The sequence below is a fragment of the Dipodomys ordii genome, unplaced genomic scaffold (assembly GCF_000151885.1).
Source record: "Dipodomys ordii isolate 6190 unplaced genomic scaffold, Dord_2.0 Scaffold47, whole genome shotgun sequence".
Classification (NCBI taxonomy): domain Eukaryota; kingdom Metazoa; phylum Chordata; class Mammalia; order Rodentia; family Heteromyidae; genus Dipodomys; species Dipodomys ordii.
The window spans coordinates 1,748,976-1,771,496 of NW_012267263.1; the positions used below are offsets into that span (position 1 = coordinate 1,748,976).

The following is a 22,521-nucleotide window of genomic DNA, read 5'->3' on the forward strand; positions in this document are numbered from 1 at the left end:
TTGCAGACCAAATACACCCAGGTCCATTGCTGCTAGAACAGAAAAGGGAACCATCACCCTAGCATTTTAGCAGGATCCAACATCCATAACAAAATACTCAAAATGTTTAGGGAAAATGTAAAAGTTTTTTTTTCAGAATAGTAAAGGAAAATGGAAATATAACCAACATGGGAAAGAAGACATCAACAGAGAAAAATACTGAAATGACATAAATGTTGGCAGTATCTTCTAAAACTTTTCAATTATAAATGATAAACAGTATCTAACAATATCCAATGCAGAGATTATGAAATTAAGAAAATTGAGGAGATTGGGTCGGGAGGGATGAGGGAAAACGATGAAAGGGGTGAAATTACTCAAGATGCATCATATGCATTATTTGTTGAGCAGTAACTCTTTTGTACAACTAATTAAGGAAAATAAAAATTTAACTAAAAACAATTATCTAATAAACAAGCCCTCTCAAAACAAATGATCAAAGAATAAGTTTCAGTAAAGAAATAGAAGATATAAAGGAAAACCAAATAGAAATTTTAGAGGCGAAAACTACAATGATCAAAATAAAAGTGAGTTCAACAGCAAAACCAAAGCATCTGAGGAAAGAATCAGTGAACTAGAAAACAAAGTAACATAAATGTTCTTATCTGAACAAGAAAAGGTAGAATGAAAAACATAAAGAGAAGCAGAGCCTCAGGGACTATGATACTATATCAAAAGGTTTTTGTAAGAGAGATGGAAGAAGGCAACTGAAAAGTTCTTGAGCATTTAATGATAAAAATGGTAACTGAATTTCTCATCAGGAACTAGAGTCCAGAGACAAAAATTTTAATCTACAGAAACAACTGACAAACCAGCATTTACATCAAGGAAAACCATTCTTCAGGAGTAAGGTGAAATAAAGAAATGTCCAGTGAAGCTATGTGGCTCATGCTTGTAATTCTATCTACTCAGGAGGCTGAGATCTGAGCATTTTGGTTGAAAGCCAGATTGAGCAGAAAAGTTCCTGAGAATCTTATCTACAATCAATCAGCAAAAGCCTGAAGTGGATGTGTGGCTCAAGTGGTAGAATGCCAGCTTTAAGCAGAAAAGGCCAAGCGAGAGCACCCTGAGTTCAAGCTCCAGAACTGATACAATAAGAAAGAAAGAAAGGAACAATGAAAGGAAGAAAGAAAGAAAGGAACACTGAAAGGAAGAAAGAAAGAAAGGAACAATGAAAGGAAGGAAGAAAGAAAGAAAGAAAGAAAGAAGGAAGGAAGAAGGGAAGGAAGGAGAGAAAGAGAGAGGGGGGAAGGAGGAAGGAAGAGAGGGGGGAGAGAGAGAGAGAAATGTCCAGTGAAGAAAACTTAAGAATTTCTTGCTCACAGGTCTACTTTAATAAATATTCAGTCAAAAGGAAACAAAAAGGTAACAGAAATAGTAAATATCTGAGTAAATACAATAGACTATTGTTATTATGGATTCTTTTAAAATACATTTAATGAGGGGCTGGGAAGGTGGCTCAGTGGTAGAGCGCTTGCCTTGCATGCATGAGGCCCTGGGTTCGATTCCTCAGCACCACATAAGCAAAAAGCCGGAAGTGGCGCTGTGGCTCAAGTGGTAGAGCACTAGCCTTGAGGTGAAGAGCTGAGAAACAGCGCCCAGGCCCAGAGTTTAGGCCCCATGACCAGACCCCCCCCCAAAAAATGATTCACAATGTATGCAAATACATAGGAAAGGCACTCTATGGTGGTAAAGTTTCTTCATTCCAATTGGTGTCAAAGAACTAGTTCCAAGGAGACTGGAAAATGTAACTACACCATATCAAAATTCCTAGAAAAATCAATACAAAGAAAAATATTTACATATTATCCAGTAATTTCCCTCCTTCAGACTTACCTGAAAATAGTGGTTCTTACTGTGTATGGTTTTTGCACTTGGCAATGCTCATAGGCCTTTTGGTTGTCAAAATGGGGAGGGGAAATTGTTGTCATTTTGTGAATAAAGGTCAGAGGATCAAAATTCATTAAACTATATGCTGTCAACAAGATTATTTTACTTGAAAATAACTTCAAAATATGGTATGTGTGTGTGTGTGTGTGTGTGTGTAGGTGTGAGCACCAGACCTAGGGCTTAAACTCAGAGCCTGGGTGCTGTCCTTTAGCTTTTTCACTCAAGGCTAGTGCTCTAAAACCTGAGCCACACCTTACTTCCAGCTTTTTAGTAGTTACTTGGAGGTAAAAGTCTCATGAGCTTTCCTTCCCGGGGTTAGCTTTGAACCTTGATCCTCAAATCTCCCCCCCCCCCAAATAACTAGGATGACAGCTGAGAGCCACAGATACCCAGCTAATATTGATATTTTTAAACTCCAAGCCATGTACCACGTAACAAAGTTTCAGCTAGCATAGACCACATGTGACCCCATAAAATGACAAAGGAGCTGAAAATTTCCTATCACTCAGGATGTCACAGGCATCCTGACATTGTACAGCAATACATTACAAACAAGCTAACTGTGCTCCCAGTTTTAGGAAAGCCTCACACCTTCATTATGTATATAATATATGCACTATGCATGTATGTATATACTGTACAGTATATATGAACACGTACAGTGCATAATCCCTGGTAATAGTAAATTGCTTTGTTACTAGCATATCTGTTACTATACCATACATCATTATTTTATCATTAGACTCTATTTGTACTTTAAAAAAGTTTGCTGTAAAACCAGCAGCCAGCTCGCATGTCATATTTACTGTATATCTTGATTGCTTCAAGCTGGGTAGAGTGATTCACTATCTCATCTAAATTTGGGTAAGTGCTTTCTGAGAGTCTGCAAAATGACAAAGCATTTGCCACAGTGTGTCCTTATTATTAAAGCAATGTGTGACTGTGCATAGGATTTCTGCATCACCCTGTCTAGCCTGCCTCCCAACCCCCACCCCCATTTTTTTTCCCCCAGCAACTCCAGGCTGACAGGGCTATGTTCTCAGAGGGTCTTTGTATGGGAACCTCATCTGGGGCTCTTCCCCATTCCCCCTCCGTTGGAAGTTACTTTTTCCCATCTTGCATTCCCAAGGCTGTGTGCTTTCCCCTCTCCTATACTCTGGCCATAGGACTTTCTTACCATAACATGGTCACACCAGCAGGAACTGTAGCTCATGTACCTTGGATTTCCTCCCTGTGCCTGGCCCAGAATTGAGACTGTAAGTGCATTTGTAGAGCTAAAGAGTTCAGAAGCCTTGATTCCCAGGAGCCTAAGCCCACTGGGACCAGCAACAGTATGAACGGAGACTGCTTGCGATTTATGGAAGCAGGCAGCCTGGATTCATAGCCTGAACTGCATAATAAGCCAGAAGATGAAGCAAAAGGACTGAGCTGGCCCTCCAGTGTCAGAGAAGATGAACAAAGCTTATTAATGCAGAGGAATAGCAGCATGAGATGAGAACAGTTTCCCCCAGCAACAACCCAGTTCTCTCAGCTTGATGAAGTGCTCTGCCTTCTGCCTCAGACTTTAGCCACTTGGGATATGCATTATTGCCTTGTAAAATTGATGGGCAGAGGCACTACCTCCTAGTTTAAGGTATTTCTGTCAGCGTTAGCAAAAAAGTATTGGCTCTGCGATTTCTAAGGGCATCCCTTGCAACAGGAAAGTGACTAAAACTTAGGCCAGGCTGGAACAAAGCTTATCTCTAATCCTTACTGTCCACCAGCTCTGTCCCATCCCCTGCCCTGGAGCTACCAGGTGTGAGCTCTGGATCTCCACAGGTGAGACAGTCTTATTTATAGTTCATGTGAAAGCAGAGGAGGAAGTGTTAACTGCAGTGTCATTTTCTTTGATCTTCTGAAGTGTTGTTCAAGATCAAAGTCTTTTTTTCTTCCAAATTGCCTGGAGATGTTTCCCAATTAAAACAAAACAAAACAAAAAACCCCTTCCAACCTGCTGGGCATTTCTGGTGTTTTAAATCTTCCTGCTTTAGACACATCCCAGGCTGTGGCAGGTGGATCATTGTGACAGCTGAGTGTTCTAGGGAGAGGAGGCTGGAGAAGGAGAGCAGTTCCTCTTGAGTCTTCTCTAGTCTGAGGGACAGGCAGCCTCTCCTCACCACCCTGTGTTGTGGCAGAGGTAACTGCTCCTAGGGAAGGAGCATCACAGGAAGGTGATAATGGTAGGTCCAACACTCAGGACTTGGATGAAGGCAGGGACAGGCCAAAGCCAGCCAGACTGCTTTCTGCCTTAATAAAAAGCTTAACTATAGCTATATGCTGGCTTTCTCAAGTGCCCAGAAATGAAAAGCACACACACACACACACACACACACACACACACACATCCATCAACAAGCCAAAGGGCTACAAAAGGTAATTTTTACTGGCATAGTGAATAAGCAGGGACATCTGAACCACAAAGCTTCCAATGCTGAGGGCAGCCAATGGGAAAATGTTTCTACTGCTACCTGGGATTCTCCAACTAGCCGCCCAGTCCTGTGGTTTCCTTGCTCAGACAAACTCTCTACCTATGGTGCTGACATGGCCTTACTGCATCCAAAGGAAGCCAGAAGACTCAGGAAGCACAGTTGTGCAGGCAGGGATGTGGCCACTTCTTCTGGGGGCACTTGTTAAGCCTCTGTGCAGACTGGCTGCCATACTTGGATATTAAAGTTGCCTCAAAGTCCTAAGTGTTAGAGGCTTCCCAGCTTGGTGCCACTGGAGGTGGTGGACCCTTTAAGAGGTGGGCCAAGTGGGAGGACTTCTGGTCATTGGGTGGAGTATTGCATCCTTGAAGGATATGGGTACCTGGGCCTTTCTCTCTTGCTGAGATTACACATGTGCATCACCACACTTGGCTAACCTTTTCTCTTTATTAAATAATTCTTTCAGCCATTTGTTAAACCAATGGAAAGCAGACCAATGCATTGGTTCCCATCATCCTGTCATACAGAGAGGCTGGGGAAGGTAAGAAAGCATCACCAGGCTCCTCTTGAATTTTATTTTTGTAACCCAAGGTAAGGTTAATCCCAACTCAACTTATTGACACTCCTAGATCCCCTATGTCCTTGGATTTCTTTTCTCTTATTTTTGCCTGTGGGTGCCCAATGACTCCAGCATCATTGGCTGAAAAAGCTATTAGCGTTCTCCCATTAGAATTGTTTTGGCCATCTTATCAAAATTCATTTAGACATACTTGAGAGCATATTACTGAATTTCATGTTTTAATCCATCAATATACACATGCACGCATCTACTAATACTTTAGCCTTGATTCAGTAGTATGTGTGTGTATGTGTGTGTGTGTGTATGTGTGTGTGTGTGCATGTGCACACATGCATATGCACATGAGATCTCAGCTTCCTGAGTAGATAGGACTACAGATATGAGCCACAAGCACCCAGTAATTAGTGTAGTTTTATACCTCCTTTAGTCTTTTCAAATTCCATTTAGCTGTTCTAGTTTCTTTGTCAATACCTTCACATTTTGTACCTGCAGTTTGTCTTTCCTCCATTCAGTTCAAGATTTTCCTGGTTCTTGGTATATACGTGATTTGGGTCTAAAAATTGTATCTTTTGGACCTTCTTGAGTGAGATACTAGCTCTCCTTTATATCTTGTCCTGGATATGCTCCACTGTAGGACAGGGTCCACTGCAGCCTTTGTTGACAGCCACAGTGGGAAGGAAACACTCCGCCTCTACTGACACTGCTAGGGGTGGCCTCATTACCAGTGGGTGGCGGTGAGAGCCCTCAATTTCCATTTGCCCTTTGCTGATACAACCACAGTGTGTATCTATGGTGATTCTGGAGGCTTCTTAGTACTGGGTATCACAGAAAGTCAGGCCATACAGGTGATGTCCAAAGACACTATGGGGAAGGGAGCAAGAGAGGCCTTGTTGCTGCCCAGTGGAGATGGGGTGCCCTACCAGGCTCCCCAGTGGTGGGGTAGCACTGCCCAGTCTTGTGGGAGTGGAAGTTTGCGTTTCCCACCTGGCATGGTGTGCAAATAGGGGCCATACATTTTTCAGGAGGAGAGTAGTGATGGCCAGGAAGTCCTTGTCTTCCTAGGCTCTCTCTTGATTCTTCTTCCTCTTCTTCTATCTCTTTCTGTTGTGGCCAATAGGCTTTTCCAGGCTTCCAGCTTCCTTAGCAAATCTGGGATATTTGAAGGATCCAGCGAACTCCTTTCTAGGTTGTAACTTGAGTCCAGAGTTCCTAACTGGTTTGGCTTTCTAGTCTTCATCTTTTAGATCTGTTTGTACAATTATTTTTAGTTGTACTTAGCAGAAAGAATAGGAAAAGTGTGTCCACTCTATATTCCTGGAACCAAATGTCTCTCTCTGTCCCCCACTCCTTCAAATATCATGTAGTTGGCTTTTGTTTTTTTTTATCCAATCAGAGAGTCTTCTAGTTTGAATAATAAACTTACTTTACATATATGATTGGCCATAGTACAGACATTTAAGTGTATCTTTCCTGTGAGAGTTCTTTCAGAAGATAACATTCATCAAACTATTATTAGTAAGCTGTTCCTAGCTGCCCTTCCTATCAGAACACATCACATTTCAGAACACATCACATTGCCTCACCCCATGCTGTCCTTTTACAGTCCAGACACAAAGAAGATGGAAAGCTTTGTTCAAAGATAGGAAGAATCCATTAGATCCTCAGAAGAGACAATGATGGCTGGTGGCTTCATACTGACTGTTTTCCTCACATTCAATTCAGAAATAATCTTCCCCTCCTCACTTCCTTCTTGTGAAGGGGCAGAGCATATGCAATGTCCTCATAGACAGTTGTCATCCATGTGAGCCTCTGCTCCCTTTGGGATGTAGGGCATCCAGTCTGGAATGACAGAGCCTTTTCTTGGTTCTGGGACTAGAATAGAATTTTCCTAAGCAATTTTTACCCCATTTCATACTTGACATCTACAAGGTATTTTGAATTGCGATAGCCATTTGCACATTGTAAAAAATTATCCAAGCCAAAGCAGCTAACATTTAGTAAGGGCCTGAAGAAGAGTTAGGCAGGTGCAGAGAACAGAAATAAGCAAATCTCAAACATTTCCAGGTTTTACTCAGAGTGCAAATGTGGTGGGCCATGGGGAGGGGACTGTGCGATGCTGGGTTTTGCTGCTTCCGTCCGCCCATGGAGCGTGACTGCTCCTACAACTGGAGCGCCAAGGTCCCCTTCTCAGTCTGCTGAGAAATGTAACCTATGTTAGCCACCTAGGAATTCTATTTGCGTCTGGTGGCTGAGACCCACACCACAGAAAGCCCCTGAAGGATTTTCTCCATTTTCTAGATGAGTGATACCTCTTGGGCATTTCAGTATATTTATCTCCATTTCAGTGGTGAAATGACAAAGTTGAGCTAGGCTTTGTGATTTCCTCTCACTGACTGTCTCCTGGGGCCAATTTTGCTCTCAGTTTCCCCTATGTGATTTTATTATTATTATTATTTTTAACAAAATCCTTCCAATTTTCTCATCTCAGCCCATTTCATTTCCTCTTGTTCTGTCTCCTAAAGTGGCCTAAAATGAAATCTGCCCTCTACATCTCTGCACAGAGGGGAACAGAGTATTCCAAGAGTCACACCTGGTCACAATGTCCTGGTGCCAGATACATAGGGGCAGGAGTCCTTGGAGGGTTTGCTCTCTATCCTTGGGGTAGGTTGGTGCATTTCCAAAGACAAGGATTTCTGCTTCCTACCGGGGTCTGAACTTGGTTGTTGATTTAGCTCCTTGACAATGGAATGTTGAGGGGCAGAGCAGGTAACATGTCCTCCCATGTTACTGTCATCCATGTAGAGAATATGCTACCTTTTTGTAATCAAGCACATGCAGTTTGCTCCAATGGTATTCAGACTAGAATGATACTAGCCCCTTTGTCCTATAGAAGAACTTTGTGGAGGAGCTAGATGGACGGCAGACTCTCCTACAGCACAGCGAATTCCCTTGTTGTAGACACAAAACCCTCTGCTTTTTCCCTCCAGTTCCTCCCACACATTTTGCTCTCTTCTCCTGGCCTCTGGCAGGGAGGCCACATTCTCAAAACAATTTTAGAGCAACTGTGATTTGAGGATGGCTTCTAATGCATTCCTTTCCAGAGATATCAGACTATGATACCACCTGGGGAAACTGGAATGTCTTCCAAGCCAAGAAGGGTATATTAGATGCTGTGTTTTTGATACATCGGTAAGTCAGTTGGAGAAATGGGCCTGGCAAGAATGGAAGCTTCTGGATCCCCTCTCCCAGGGAGGGAGCTGTCTGGGGCCCCTGTTTTGCCATTGAACACTCAAGGGCACGCATCATTGCACCTGAAATACTGTAAGAGGAAAACTCAGAATACCACTTGTCAAGTCGACACCACTGGTAAGCGCTGTGGAACCCACACAATTGAATAAATGTAAATCCCCTCAAAGACATGGAGACTTAGCTCAAATGCCACCCACTCTGGGGAGTCTTTCCCAAATCCATATTGAGTTAAAGCTCAGCTGAGTGCTCTTTTATCATCAAATTTCCTCTCTCTTAGTACTGGATCTGCTCCAAGGTGCTTGCTTATTGGGGTGCACCTCTTCATTAGGGGAATATCTGAGAGCAAAGCTGTGTCTTACTGATACTTGCACTGGTAGTGCCTAGCACAGTACCTGGCACATGACATACTTCCCAAATGTTTTGAATGAAGCAGATATGTGCTAAGAGCCAAAATAAATTTTGCTTATTGGTGATCCTAAAATTCTACCATTATTCCTTTGAGTTAAAAAGTGAGTCTGCTGAAATAAAAAAATCCTATGTACTATCCAAAATCAGTTTTATTGGGAAGGATAATTGTCAGTGAGATTTTGGGGTGCTGTTTTGGGCTGAGCCTTGTAATTGGCATGGATTTGGCATTCATGGGGAGACATTCAGGAGTGAGAGAGGGCATTCCAAGGTCCCAATGTTATAAAGATCCAGGAATGAGAGAAAACCATTTGATCTTGGAAGTCTAAGTCTGAATATTGAATTCTCTGTCACCAGTAGCTATTTTCTCTTATTAAATATGTTAACATTAAGGCATAATTTTTCAAGTAAGCCAGGTATGTTATATAGCACATAGGAAACACTGAGTCAACAATTGTTGGATGACTTCTCTGAGAAAACTGCCACACACACACACACACAAACACACGCACACACACAGAGCTTTCCATGTGGCTCATCTGGAATGAGTAAGTTGGAAGGGTCAGGACTAGACCCTACTTGCCTTTTATCATTTGTGCTACCAGAACTCAGAATCTGGGCTGCCGTGTTGCACCTTGCTGGATTTGTAAATAGAGGCCAACTGCCAAATGAGAACCATCTTTTTTCTCCATGTGTGGGAGGCTCAATCCCATGACCAGCCCCCAATGACTGACAGACTGTGGGCCTCTGTGGGGCACATACAGGATGTAGCCCACACAGGCAGCCTCTAAGGGCCTCCACTTGAGAAGCAGAAGGAAGCATTTTCTATCCTAGGGCTGAAGACATTCTCAAAGGTATAGGCTAAGATGGGGTCTTTGGTCCTGAGAAAGGCTGCCTGTAGAAAGGGCATTGTTGTTTGTTCTGTGCTTGAAGGGAGGTGTTTGTAATTAACACTGGCTGCTAGGTTCGGTGCTTAAACTAGCTACCTCCTACACATGTTGAGAAAAGGAAGAGCAGGGCAGTTAAGAGTGCAGGAAAGAGGGAAAAACCCACCTCGCCCACTTGACAGGCTCAAATTGCTGCTGCTAGTTGCCTGTGATGCTGGGACAGTCCCCTTCCAACACCCTGCTTAGAGGTTTGGTTGCTGTGGTGAGCACCCTCTGGAAACGGAAGGCACAGAGCCTTCTCTCGGCCCAGAGGTAGACAAAAGACACCTGTGTGGGTGCTCAGGCCTCTTCTCCATACTGGACCCTGAATGGCTCCATTGCTGTTCCTTGCCCAAGCGACATGGCAGGGTGATGGTGGGGGGATCTTCAGGAGAAGTGAAGCAGAAAGAATCTTTGTAACAAGGACAATTTAAGAAACATTAGACAATCAGCTTGCTGGGTGTTTCTGAACCTTTTCAGGGGCGTGAGGGCCCTGCAAAGCAGTGGAGCAGTCATGTGGAAAATTCCCTTTCTCCTTAGCACAGTCCTTTCCCAGGGGAAGGTGGAGTCATTGTGTTTTGGGTGAAAGCCTCTAGTCCTGACAGGACTCCAGCAGCCCAAGAGAAAAGAAAGGCCTGTTTCTGGGAAGAGTTGGGAAAATATGTAACCTTAGAAGACTAAGGGATTTGACAGTATTGGTGGCTCAGAAGTTTGTTGTTGCTATTATTTGTTTTTTAGTTTTTCTTATTGTTTTCTTTTTATATTCTGGTACTGAGGCCCGAACACAGGGCTTGGGCACTGTCCCTTACCTATTTTGCTCAAGGCTGGCATTCTACCACTTTAGCCACACTTGTACTTCTGGCTTTTGAGGGGGGGAGTTAATTGTAAATAAGAGTCTCACCGACTTTCCTGACCAGGCTGAATTGAAATTGTGGATCCTCAGCTCTCAGCCTCCTGAGTAGCTAAGATTACAAGCATGAGCCACGGTGACTCGATAGTTTTACTGGTTTTAAGAAGGGCTTGAGTTTACTAGTAAGAGAACTCTACAGAAATGTGTATAACCTCAAAAGACTCTTTAATGGACACGAATCCAGCATGAACCTATCAGAGTACTACTCCTGTGTATTGCACTTAGTAAAGGCATCTTGTGATTAAAAACAATAGAAGGGCTTGGGTGTCTGATTTCTTAGAACAACTTTAGCTTGGAAAGCAGTTGTATCTGGCTATAGAATGGTGGCAGGAGGACAAAGTGGCAGGGAGGCCTGGGATTCTCTTTCCACACTTGCTCAGGTACCTCTATGTACTTGGAGCAGCATTAATGCTTGAGGGTGGTAAGACCTGCTAAGAAGGCTCCTAGAAGCATTCATCTCTGAGTGTCCCCCACATCTTCTCTATTTATATGATCTGGACCTCACACCAGGCAACTATACCCACCAGCCCCAGCCAGTGTGGAAGGATAGCAAACAGGAAAACTACTTTATGTATCTCCTCACACCAAGGGATGACCTACCTCACCAGAGGCCAGTCCCTATCTCAGTCAGGGCTGCAGAGGAAAGGCTGGAGCATCACTGCGGGGACAGAGATGTGAGACATTGTGCTAAACCAGCCCAGCTGGTCGTCTGGTTATTTATTTACTTGTTTTCACAGGAAGTCTGATTTCTGTTACTGTTTTCCATGTAATATTAGGTCCCACCTGCAGAGAAGATTGCCTTTACCCTCTCCCAGCCAGACACCTGAGCTTTTTGAGCTGCAGAGTGGAGACCATTCTGCTTAGCCTCATTGGGGGTGGGGGAAGACTTGCTCAGAGCCTCCCTGTTCTACTGTCTGGCTTCAGGGATAACACACCAGCCAAAGTTCCCTCAGCACTAGCGCTTGACCTAGGACGGCTTTCCCCAGCAAGGGCCACAGTCCCCCTTGCATTGCATTTGCTTTTCCAGCCTACCCAAGGACAGTCAGAAGGCCCTTCAGCTGATGGCCTCATTTAGTCCTACAAAACTCCTGCCAGGGGACCCTGGCTGGAGCTGCTCTCACCCACCAAATTGGAAGCAGCTGCTGCCAGATGTACAAGAACAAAATGAGATGTGTGATTGTTTATATTCAGTTGAGAAAATGATGGGGTCCAAATTCAGTGTACCAACAGATCTATTTTTCTACCAACTGCCATCTAAAAAGAAGGTGTAAGATTAAGGAGAAGCCCATCCTGGCAGGAAAATTAAACTCAGGGCCACATGCTTGCCAGACAGGCACTCTAATGTTGAGCCACACCTCTAGCCAAACTAAATGGCTTATTTTCATTTGCAAGGAAAAAAATAGCCAGATGTTCATAGATCATTCCTGTAATCCTATGTACTTGGGAGGCTGAGATCTAGAGGATTGAGGTTTGAGGCCAGCCTGGGTAGAAAAATTCAATAGATTCCATCTCTAATCAACTACCAAAAGGTCAAACTGGAGGCATGGATCAAGTGATAGGCGCTGAGTTCAAACTTTAGTACTGTCCCTCCACCCTACACAAAAAATCTAGGTTTGAATAATGAATCCTTAGATCACTCCTTTTCCAAAGCAGAAATGGAGTTAGGACTGGAAATACACATAGGAAGTAACGTAGGGCATAAGACTCCTGGGTTGACCTGGCAGAGCCTGAAGGAGAGAGACAGATTGGAAAGGGCCAGGTAGATTCCTTACGAAGCACACTTAGAATCACAGGTTGCTGGCACTGTCCAGCCATATACTTGTAGGTGCAGATGTGAGAGTTCTTTGGGGTCATCTAGTCACCTTATTTTTCTACTAGGAGACTGGGCCAAGAGAGAAAAAGTAACCTGCTCCAGGACACAGACTGATTCCAGGAAAAAGGCAAGAATATATCCCTGAGAAGTTAAATCCAGATGCTATTTCCTGGGAGACAGACAGACAAATGTGATGCTGAAAGCTGCTGCAAAGGAAGGATAGACACAAAAGCCCTAGGCCTGGGAAGAGCTCCAGACCATTCCCTACCTTTGAGACTAAGGATAGGGAAGGTTGGGAAGGAGGATTGCAGGGAGGATAGAGATGATCAAGCATGGGCTTCCTGAGATTGCTTGAAATGTGCGGCTGGAGCCTGGGTGAGACCAGGAGCCACAGGCCAGGCTGGGTGAGGTCAGTGGTAACAGGGCTCTCTAGGATGGTGGCCACTAGGACTGGAAGGGTCTAACTGGCCAAAGGCCTAGGAGAGAGTGACGAAACAAGAGATAACAAGTAAATGGAAAAACAAAGGAGGAGGCAACAATGCTTGATAAGAAATGTACTCATTCCCTTGCTCATGTAACTGTAACCCCTCTGTACAGTATTTTCATAATAAAAAACTTATTAAAAAATAAAAGAGTAAACAGGACAAAGTTAGTAATTTAATTATGGAGGCTAAATATTTTTTGTGAGATCTCACTGAAAGAGACCCACTAGGAGCAGCAGTCCCAAAGCTCAGTGTCTCTTCCGTAGCTCCTTCACAGGGCTGCGGTGGTGGGAAAACCCCCTAAGTAATTCAGTATCCTCCCTGACCTCTGCTTAGTAGATGGGAAAACTGAGTCACAGAGAAGCTAGCTCTCCATGATATTTAGATACATTCCACCAACAGCCTAGCCTTCCAGCCTTCTCATCAAGGTGTGGAAGGAGGGCGGTACTTATCTGCGGTTTCACCTATCTGAATGGCTGTCCCTGTGAGAAGCCCAGTTTAAGGGTCCAGGATCCTGTTTCTCTGTTCTGTTTTCCCATCTTCTAACTACCCATGTGATGGTGGTGATTTACCTTGTCTCCTCTTTCCTGCTCATCCTGGTTATCAGGAAAGGATTCTGGCCTTTAGAATCCCAAGTCTCATGGCTTCTGGTTTTCCAGTGGGTCCTGGCTTCAGTAGTTTAACCATCTGCTTCACTGTGTTGTTATCTCTTCCATCTTGCCTGCAGTCTGTGTGCAGAGCACCCTCATGGACTAGAGCAAAGTATCCATCCTTAGGTTTCAATTTATCTTTGGCAACGTAGGACACAATGATATACATGTAAAATATGATTTTTTCTGTGTTGTTACTGAGACTGAAACTCAGGACCTGGGTACTGTCTCTTAGCTTTTTTTCTACACTAGATCTACAGTTACATTTCTGATTTTTTTGTTGTTGTTTTGGTAGTTATCTAGAGATATTAGTCTGATGGACTTTCCTGCCTGAGCTGGCTTTGAATTATGATCCTCAGATTGCAGCCTCCTAAGTAGCTAGGATTTACAGAGGTGAGCCACCAGCACCAGGCCAAAAATGTGATTTTTTAAAATAACAAATTTGACCTAGATCTGTTAGTTAACCTCCACTGAACTTTCAGGAGATTGAGTTAAATACCTACATTGATGGTAGGTAATCTGTCAAGTGTATGAGAACAAAAATAACAATCAACAGCAGATAGACTATAGACCAAATGATCTACTGTAAGCCTGAGGTCTCTTACACATGTCCACATGAGTCCTGTACAGCACTATCATAGTATGAAGACTCTCACACATGACATGAAAAGAACCTCAATCTCCTGAAAAAAAAATCAGAAAATAGTTTCGATGTAGATGAACTGAGCACCCACTTTTGTTGAGTGAAACTTCTTTGATGATGCCTGTTCAAATATCTGCAAATATTGTGAAAACACCCCCAGTTACTGTGGTCACGCAGTCTTAAAAAACAAGGGGGAAGTCACAAAGTACTGAATGTCATGTACATTCAATGCCATCTCAGTCTGTCTTAACCTTCCTCTCTCAAGGTCAAATGGTAGTTTTTAAACCAAGCATACAGGAAAAGCCATCCCAGGCCAGCATAGGAGCAGCCTGGGGATGAGTCTGGGGGAGAACAAGAGATTTAGAGTAGCATCCATTCCCCAACACTCTCTCTAGATGAGAAGACACTTAGAGAGGGACTGTGGTGACCTAAGTCCTGTAACTATAAGCAAAGCAGAGCAAGCTCTGATCTCTCCACCCACATAAACTCCAAGTGGGGCTTGCTGGTAGTACCATGTGGGGTTCAGGAGCATCACCTCTGAAAATGGGTCACAGTGGACAGAAGGAGGGGAACAAAAAGAAGTAAGAACAAGTGGTAGACGAAAATGCTCGATGGAATGGAAAGAAAAACTCAAACCCCTGCGTCCTCATCACCCTGAATATGCAAGAAGGTAGAGGAGGGTATCTGGGGCTCCAGGCTGGGTCATAGAAAGCCAGCCTGTGCCAGCAGGAATGGTGCTTGGAGGAGTGGAACTTGGGGCAGAGAACAAGGAGACTGGTGTGAGAATCAAAATAGCAAGAATTGTTCATATGCCTGAATCACTGTTAGGCCAACACAGTGTACTAGGAACCCAAGACTCAGATGAAACAGGTCTCTAAGATGAACTCAACATTTCTTCTGTGTGTGTGTGTGTGTGTATGTGTGTGTGTGTGTGTGTGTGTTTGTGTGTGTGTGTGTTCCAGTTCTGGGGCCTGAACTCAGGACCTGTGCATTGTTCTGTGCTTTTGTGCTCACAGGTAGCACAAAAACACATGCAGACTAACTATCACTAGAGCAATAGTTACACTTGCAGCTTTTTGATGGTTAGAGATAAGAATCTCATGGACTTTCCTGCCCAGGCTGGCTTTGAGCCTCAATCTTCAGATCTCAGCCTCTTGAGTAGCTGGATTACAGGCATGAGTTACTCATGCCCAGCAACACTTCTTTATTTTAAAATTAACATCACTGAAAGCTTAAAATAATGTCAGACCAAAAATAACCCCTCTTAGGCAAATCAGCTGAAGATCCCTTATGGGGACACCTATTTTTTTCCACCCATTTCTAAAGACAGAGGACACCTGGTTAAAAAAAAAAAAAAAACTGGGCTTGGGTAAAGAAACACAATCCTTGGCGCACACCATTTCTCAGTGGTGCTGAATGGAAATGACATCATGGAAACGTATGTGTGCCAGGGTCAGCCTAGAGGGTTTTTAGGTGACAACAGGAGATTTAATCACCAGTGGGAAAGTGTGTGTGTGTGTGTGTGTGTGTGTGTGTGTGTGTGTTTGTGAGTGTGAGTGTGTGTGTGTGTGAACCTCAGGAATTTGCTGTTACCTATTGCTTTCTGCCTTCCGTGACACTGTTCTGGTTAAATGCATGAGGCCAACTGCCAGATTTTTCCACACTGTGGCTCACTGTAGGCACATCCTAAATAGCTGTACTTGTTTCATTTGCAAGGAAATAAAATGATTGTTACTGAGAAGAAAAGAAGTTTGTCTTTTAGTGAAGGGCAAGGAACCTGTGACACAAAATGGCCATCCCAGTGGTTAGTATGAGTGGTCCAATTTGTGCAACATTCCCTCTGGTGACAAATGTGAGGAAGTGGTAGGCTCAGAGCATGTGGAATCTTTTGTCTTAATTAAAAAGTATAGTGGGAGACATGGAATTTGGCCAAGCCTCATAAATCTACTGTCACAGAAGTTTAAAAAGAAGCAGTGGAGCCCTCTGAGAATACAGCAGATTCCCTGCTAGTAGTCGACACCCACTTTCCTGTCACTTCTGCACTCTATGGACGGCCAGGGGCTCATTAGCCAGCAACACTCCCCCCACCCGCCCATGACAAGTGCATCCCCACGGAGCACAAAATTCAGAGATGATAAATTTACTCCTGCTTGTAAGAACAGAACTCTCCTCCGGGCAATACAAATGCCAGGATGCTTTAAGGAAATGAGTGCTTTATCTGATAACCTACCTTCATTAACAAAGCCTGGTCCATGGGGTCAGGACAGCTCTGCAGTGCCAGTGAGAACTGCTGTAATGTAACTGGAAAGGAAGAAACAGAAATGGTGAACGGCCTGGCTGTAGACTGATCATGAGCAGCATGGAGAACCTTGTGTACACTGTGGATATCATGGCACACTAGCTGTGCTTCTTTGGTAACACCGTAGAGTACCTTACATGGGACAAGCTCTGCACACAGTGACTTGTCTGCCCAGCCATCTGAGCTCACATATGAGCACAAGGCTATTATCACCAGCAACACTCCACTGGACACCATTGGGAGACCTAGGTTTAGCCACGATGTGGGCCATCTTATCCCCCAGAGATTAAACTATCCTAGTTCCTATGATATCCCAGTTTGTGGGACTGGACTTAAGTGCACGTGTAGGAACCCAGTACCACACTGCAGGTAAAGTGCTCTCCTCATGGGCTGGGTGAGTTTTACGAGGCCAGCACCTCAGGACCCTTGCTTCACAGAAAACACCAGGCAACTCTGAGGACCAGTGGAAGCCTGCAGAAGCAGAGTACACCTGTTTCTGTTGATTTCCCTTCTCTTGTCAGGCTGATACCTTAGCTCACTCCACTATGGTTTCTACCAAATCCTCAAAGAGAAAAGGAAGGATGGGGACACAGTTGGGCAGTCGCTGCTCATCATGGCCACTGTCCTGGCTACACTCTTCAAAGATAGCTCATGCAGAGAGCATCACTCAGGACAAGCTGATAGTTCTTTCTTCCTCTCTTCCTCTTCCCTCCTTTCCTTTCTCACTCCCTCCCTACTTTCCTCTCTTGACAGTACTGTGGTTTGAATGCATAGCCTTGAACTTGGTAGGCAGACACTACCACCTGAGCCATATCCTAGCACTTTTTGCTTTAGTTATTTTTCAGATAGGCTCTCTGTTTTTGCTCAGACAGGCCTAGGACTGTGATTCCCCTACCTCTGACACTGCATTAGCTGTTATTACAAGCATGTACCACCACACTTGACTAAGTTTTAAATAGAAAATGGGACAATCCTCAAAATGAAAGCATTTGTATTGCTGACTTTTTTTCTATATCTGTGGCTGGTTCAAGAGGCTGAATGCTCAATAAAAGTGATGTGTGCTGCAAAACAAGCCCAGCAGAGCACTAGTTCTCACTGACAGCATGCTTTTCCTGAAGAACTCTAGATGGAACCTAGAATTTCCTTCATTCAACACATGGTCTTAAATGCTTGCTACTTTTACATCAGTGCATAGACACTGGGGCCTCCATCTGGTGCAGAGTTATCTTCTCCTTTATTAACCTTAGCACCTTTGTGTGATGAATTGGAGACTGATAGAAGAAAACCCTTATATAACAAGTGACTTTGAGGTTGGGGGAGACCCTATTTAAGTTTTTTTTAAAAAAGGTCATTTGTTGTCATATTTATATTTATAAGATGATTTCTTTGTTGCTTTGTATGTCCCTCCCCCACGGTATAACCCCTTCTTTCACTGTATTTGATGTTGGTATAATTTGTAGAGGGGAAGGGAAAAAACAAATTGTTTAAATAGGGATACAGGTGGCTCCATTACAACAATGAGATGTACAAGTTGTTATGTCGAAAAACACTTTACAACTTTGGCGGGGGGGGTAGGGGGGGTGGAAGGGGGAGTGAGTGGGGGGGGTGGTTGCGCGGGGGAGGGGGGTGGAAAGGGGAAGGGATGGGAAGGGGAAACAAAGGAGGAGGCTACAATGCTTGATAAGAAATGTACTCACTATCTTGCCCATGTGATTGTAACCCCTCTGTATGGTATTTTCACAATAAAAATTTTTTTTAAAAAGGTCATGTGTAAGAAGAAAGTACAGACCACTCTGCAAGGGTGATAGGGCCTTGAGAGATGGGAGGCACCACAGCTCAGGGATGGCATGCTGTTGCAAATCAGAAGACCAAACAAGACAAACCGAATGCATAATGCTACAGTGTTTATTTTCCTTTTTGAAGGAAGAGATAAGAGAATAAGCAGGTTACAACTGACCTGGACATATGACCCAGACTTGGGGTAGTCTTGCTCAGAGATCATTCCTAGAATGTTCTTTCAACTTCTCTCTCACTCACCACATCCCAGTCAGCTCTGTCATCAGCTCCTACAAGAGTATGGAATGTGTGACCCTTCCCTCCATCCCCATGCCTTCCCTTCTATGGCAAACGACCCTCACTCTGAAAGTAGGTTTCAGCACAATGAGTTCTATCCCCACTCCTGGGGCCTCAGCTTCTCCATCATGGTGACATGGATGCTGCTTCTCGGAAGCAAACCCTTCTTTCAGCTCCCAGAGCCACCTGGTCCTTGTCCTCTGTAGCTTGGCCTCTCCTGGGCTTTCCCCTGCTACCCAGAAGTGTCCCAGCTCTTCAATGTGGTGTTCAGTACACCGCACAGTCACCCACTCTAAGCCACTTCTCCATGGTCCTTCTATCAATGAGAGAGAAAGCTTTTTTCCTAAACACTTCCCTTCTGCCTAAACAGGCCCATTGTCATTCTCTGAACAAGCCCTTCACTTGGTATAAGGGAGAAAGAAAGCCACACACCTGTATTACCAACAAACCCTGAGTCGTTGGCCCCAGCGTATGCCCCCCAAACATCAGCCCTGCATGCTATGGGGTTTGGCCATGAGCCTCTTGTTTTTTCTGCTCAGGTGGGTGGTCCCCCAAACCTCACCCCCCACCCCCCCACCTGGCTTGTGCTTGCAATAAATGCTTCCCCATGCAATTGCCCCCTGGCTTCCCAGCTTCCAGTTTTCCATGGGACCTGTACTGGAGCTGTTGGCCAAGAAGTCATTCTGACACTAGTTCATCTTTGTGGTTGTCTTCTTGTGAAGCAGCCATACAAGTCTATTTTTTTTCCAGGGCTGAGGACCGAACCCAGGGCCTTGCGCATGCCAGGAGGGCACCCTTCCGCTGGGCTAAACCCCCAGCCCAAGCCATACAATTCTAACATTGAGATGCTAATCACGCTTTAAGAGCCTGTATTTTGTGAGGCCTTCTGTAGTCTCAGGACATCCTGTACCTTTTGTGGACTCATCAGACCCCACATGTATGAAGACACCTGTGTTCACATCTTATTCTCTCTCCTAGAGGCACTAGATTGAAATGTGCCCTGTTGTTCTGATACTCTGAACCCAAAGTCTGGTCTCTACCTCACTCCCGATGACATCTGAGAAAAAGGAAATGTGTCAATTGAGACTGACCTGTGGGCAGACATATGCTAGTTTAGCTAGGACAGGAACAGTAATAGAGTCTCATTGACATCCTGTGCCATGGGAGTGAGATGTAGATAACTGACTGCCAAGTCCTAGATATGAGCAGCAAGCAAAGGGGGTGGGGAGGGTGAAGGGCCAAATCCCATCAAGTGATCATTTACTCAGGGAGAGGGAGACCACATACTATGGAGACTCTTTCTGGAGCCTCTAGACTCCCTGTGTGTCAGGAGGTGGCCTATCTTCACGTGGCCAATGTAATTGGACTTCTCTGGGTATAGCCAAGGGCAAGGATATAGAGCCAGACTTTGTTTTTTGTGCCAGTCCTGGGGCTTGAACTCAGAGCATAGGCACTGTCCCTGAGCTTCTTTTGCTCAAGGCTAGCATTCTGCCACTTGAGCCACAGCGCCACTTCTGGCCTTCTTTCTGTCTCTGTCTCTGTCTCTGTCTCTATCTCTGTCTCTTTGTCTCTGTCTCTCTCTCTCTCTCTCTCTCTGGGTGGTACTGAGGAATTGAACCCAGGGTTTCTTGCATGCTAGGCAAGCACTCTACCATGAAGCCACATTCCTAGCCCCAATATAGAGCCAGAATGGCATCAGAGCTGTCTCTATCACTCATCTTCTCCTCAGTGTCACCAGGACTAGCCAATAACATCATTCACCATGACACTGCTCTATGCCACCTGCAGAACCTTTTCACACCTGGCTAAAAAGAAAATGCAATACTAAAATTCCACTGGAGGTCACCTCAGCATTATTGTCCCTTTAGGGACAGGATTTGGCCAATTTTGCAAAACTAAGATTTAGAAATTCTGGACATAGTACTAAAGACAGGAAGGTAATGGGTAAGGATAGCTGGCAAAATCTCCAGAAAAGCATGCTGGGACCTTGCTTCTCTCCAACATTCCCTATTGATAGTGGACATTGACAGTGAAAGCTTCGGGCCTTCACACATGGGCTGACTTCAGAAGGTTGAACATGGCGGGAATGGGAGGGGGGACTAAGAAAGGTTGTACCATATGGACCATCACTGAAGACCAATAGAGTAGATGCTACACTCCAATGGTTTAAATGCTGGTTTGTCATGCATCAGTGGGAGTCTGAGAGTCTCAACTTCTCCAGGACTTCCTGTCATTGTGGTCCCATGATCTGAAGCAATACCTCAGTTCCACTTCTTGCAAAAGGTAAAAGGCTAGAGCAATTCTGAGGCCATCTGCTCACAGCTACCTCTGATCCTGTGTGGCAGGGATGGACTATAGATACCTCTGGGGCTTAGGACAGAAGCCAAATGTCTCATTAAAATAGCCTTTTTAGTGATTAACAGGAAAATGCAACTGCATGCTCATGGTCTAGAATGATTTTGCATGCATTTTAATTTATATTAATCTGCTTGGATCTGAAGAACACAGAATATGCATGGGGTGAGGAGCTGATACTGCCCTGGGGAGTTGTTCTATACATGAGAAGCAGCTATTCTGAACTTTTTGAAAAGCCATTTCATTAAATGCCATGTTGTTTTGTTGATTGACCTGTGTATTTGATCCTTCAGTTCAAGCCAGAATTGGTTATAAGCTTTCTCTACAAGTCCTATGTGCTATTATATGTTTAGACACAGAAAAAGAATTGCCTGCACTTAAAGTATCTATGGGAATTTCTTGGTTATTTCGGCAATTAAAAGAGAATTTCCGAGTGATTTTTCAAGGCCCCCCAAAAATCAAGGTAACTTTACCAATTTTCTTCCTCTCCTTTCTTTTTATTTCCTCTTTCTTCCTTTTTTTTCTTTTTATCTTTTCTTTCTTTTTTCCTTCTTTCCTTCCTTCCTTCCTTTCCTTCTTTCCTTCTTTCTTTCTTTTTCTCTCTCTTTCTTTCCTTTCTTTTCTTTCTTCCTTCATTTCCCTTTCTTTCTCTTTCTCTTTCTTTTCTTCCTTCCTTTCTCTCTCTCCCTCTCTCCCTCTCCCCTTTTTCTTTCTCTCTCTCTTTCTTGTGCATATACTGGGGCTTGAACTGATGGTGTTGAGTGTTTGCTTTTTTACTTAGGACTGGCACTCTATCACTTGAGCCACTTCTGCTTTTTGGTGGTTAATTGAAGTAAGAGTCTCATAGACCTTCTTGACTGGCTTTAAACCACAAGCCATCCATACCCTGCTTAACTTGACCAATTTTTTATTTACACTGATGTTAAAACAAAACAAAACAAAACTTTCCCTATCAAGTACTCATGATCAAGGGTTCTAAGTACCAGTAGATGAAGGCGAAGAACTGGTGAACTTCTGGTGGTCTTTCCCACATTCAACACTTGAGGCTACTTTAAGCAATACAAAAGCTTACTAAACTGGTGTTTCTAGGATGAATGCATCTCTCTTTTTCTTTCTTTGGTTCTCATGTTTCTGAGTAAAAGCCATTATTTTCCAGTAGTTAGAGCATTATGATTTTTCTGCAAATAAAATCTCCTAAATCATAAGCAAAGAGAGAGGTAAATTTTCAGAGAGAAGGCACATTAGTTTTCCTCCTGACATTTGGGATCCAGGATAAGTTAAAAAATGATGCTTTTATCTCTGATGATTTATCAACCTTGAGATTTCACAAAAGATAAACAGATGGGCTGAAGAAGAATGCATCATCTTAATGCTTCATTTTGACACTTTTGGTACCTAAGAAACATGCCTCTTAAGCAGCTCTCCTACAAAAACTTAAAGTTTCCATGATTTACACATCAAATTCTTATTTTTAAGATGCACTAAAGTGAGACCGTGTCATGAGGCCCTGTTCAAGAAAATGGTCAGGCTTGAAACATACAGATTATTTATAGGTGAAAAATTCAAAAGCAGGAAAAAAAGTCCGGTTGTCTAACAGATAGTTGTTTTTTCTTTTTTTTTGGTGTATTTCATTTTGGCTTGTGTGTGGGAGGCTCATGTGAACTCAAATGTTATTTGCTAAGTGTTTTTGAGATTAGAACATGTGGTTCTTTAAAACCTAATTTTTAAATTCATTTTTCTTG

General features: G+C 43.8%; 1 protein-coding gene across 1 annotated transcript in view; it reads right to left on the reverse strand.

The window, feature by feature from the left end:
• The window catches only part of Acoxl (acyl-CoA oxidase-like), a 278,059-nt gene that overhangs the window by 22,347 nt on the left and 233,191 nt on the right, over window positions 1-22,521 (reverse strand). The window contains 1 exon segment of the mRNA XM_013019717.1: window positions 16,283-16,353. Within this exon segment, the coding sequence (XP_012875171.1) occupies window positions 16,283-16,353 (71 nt within the window).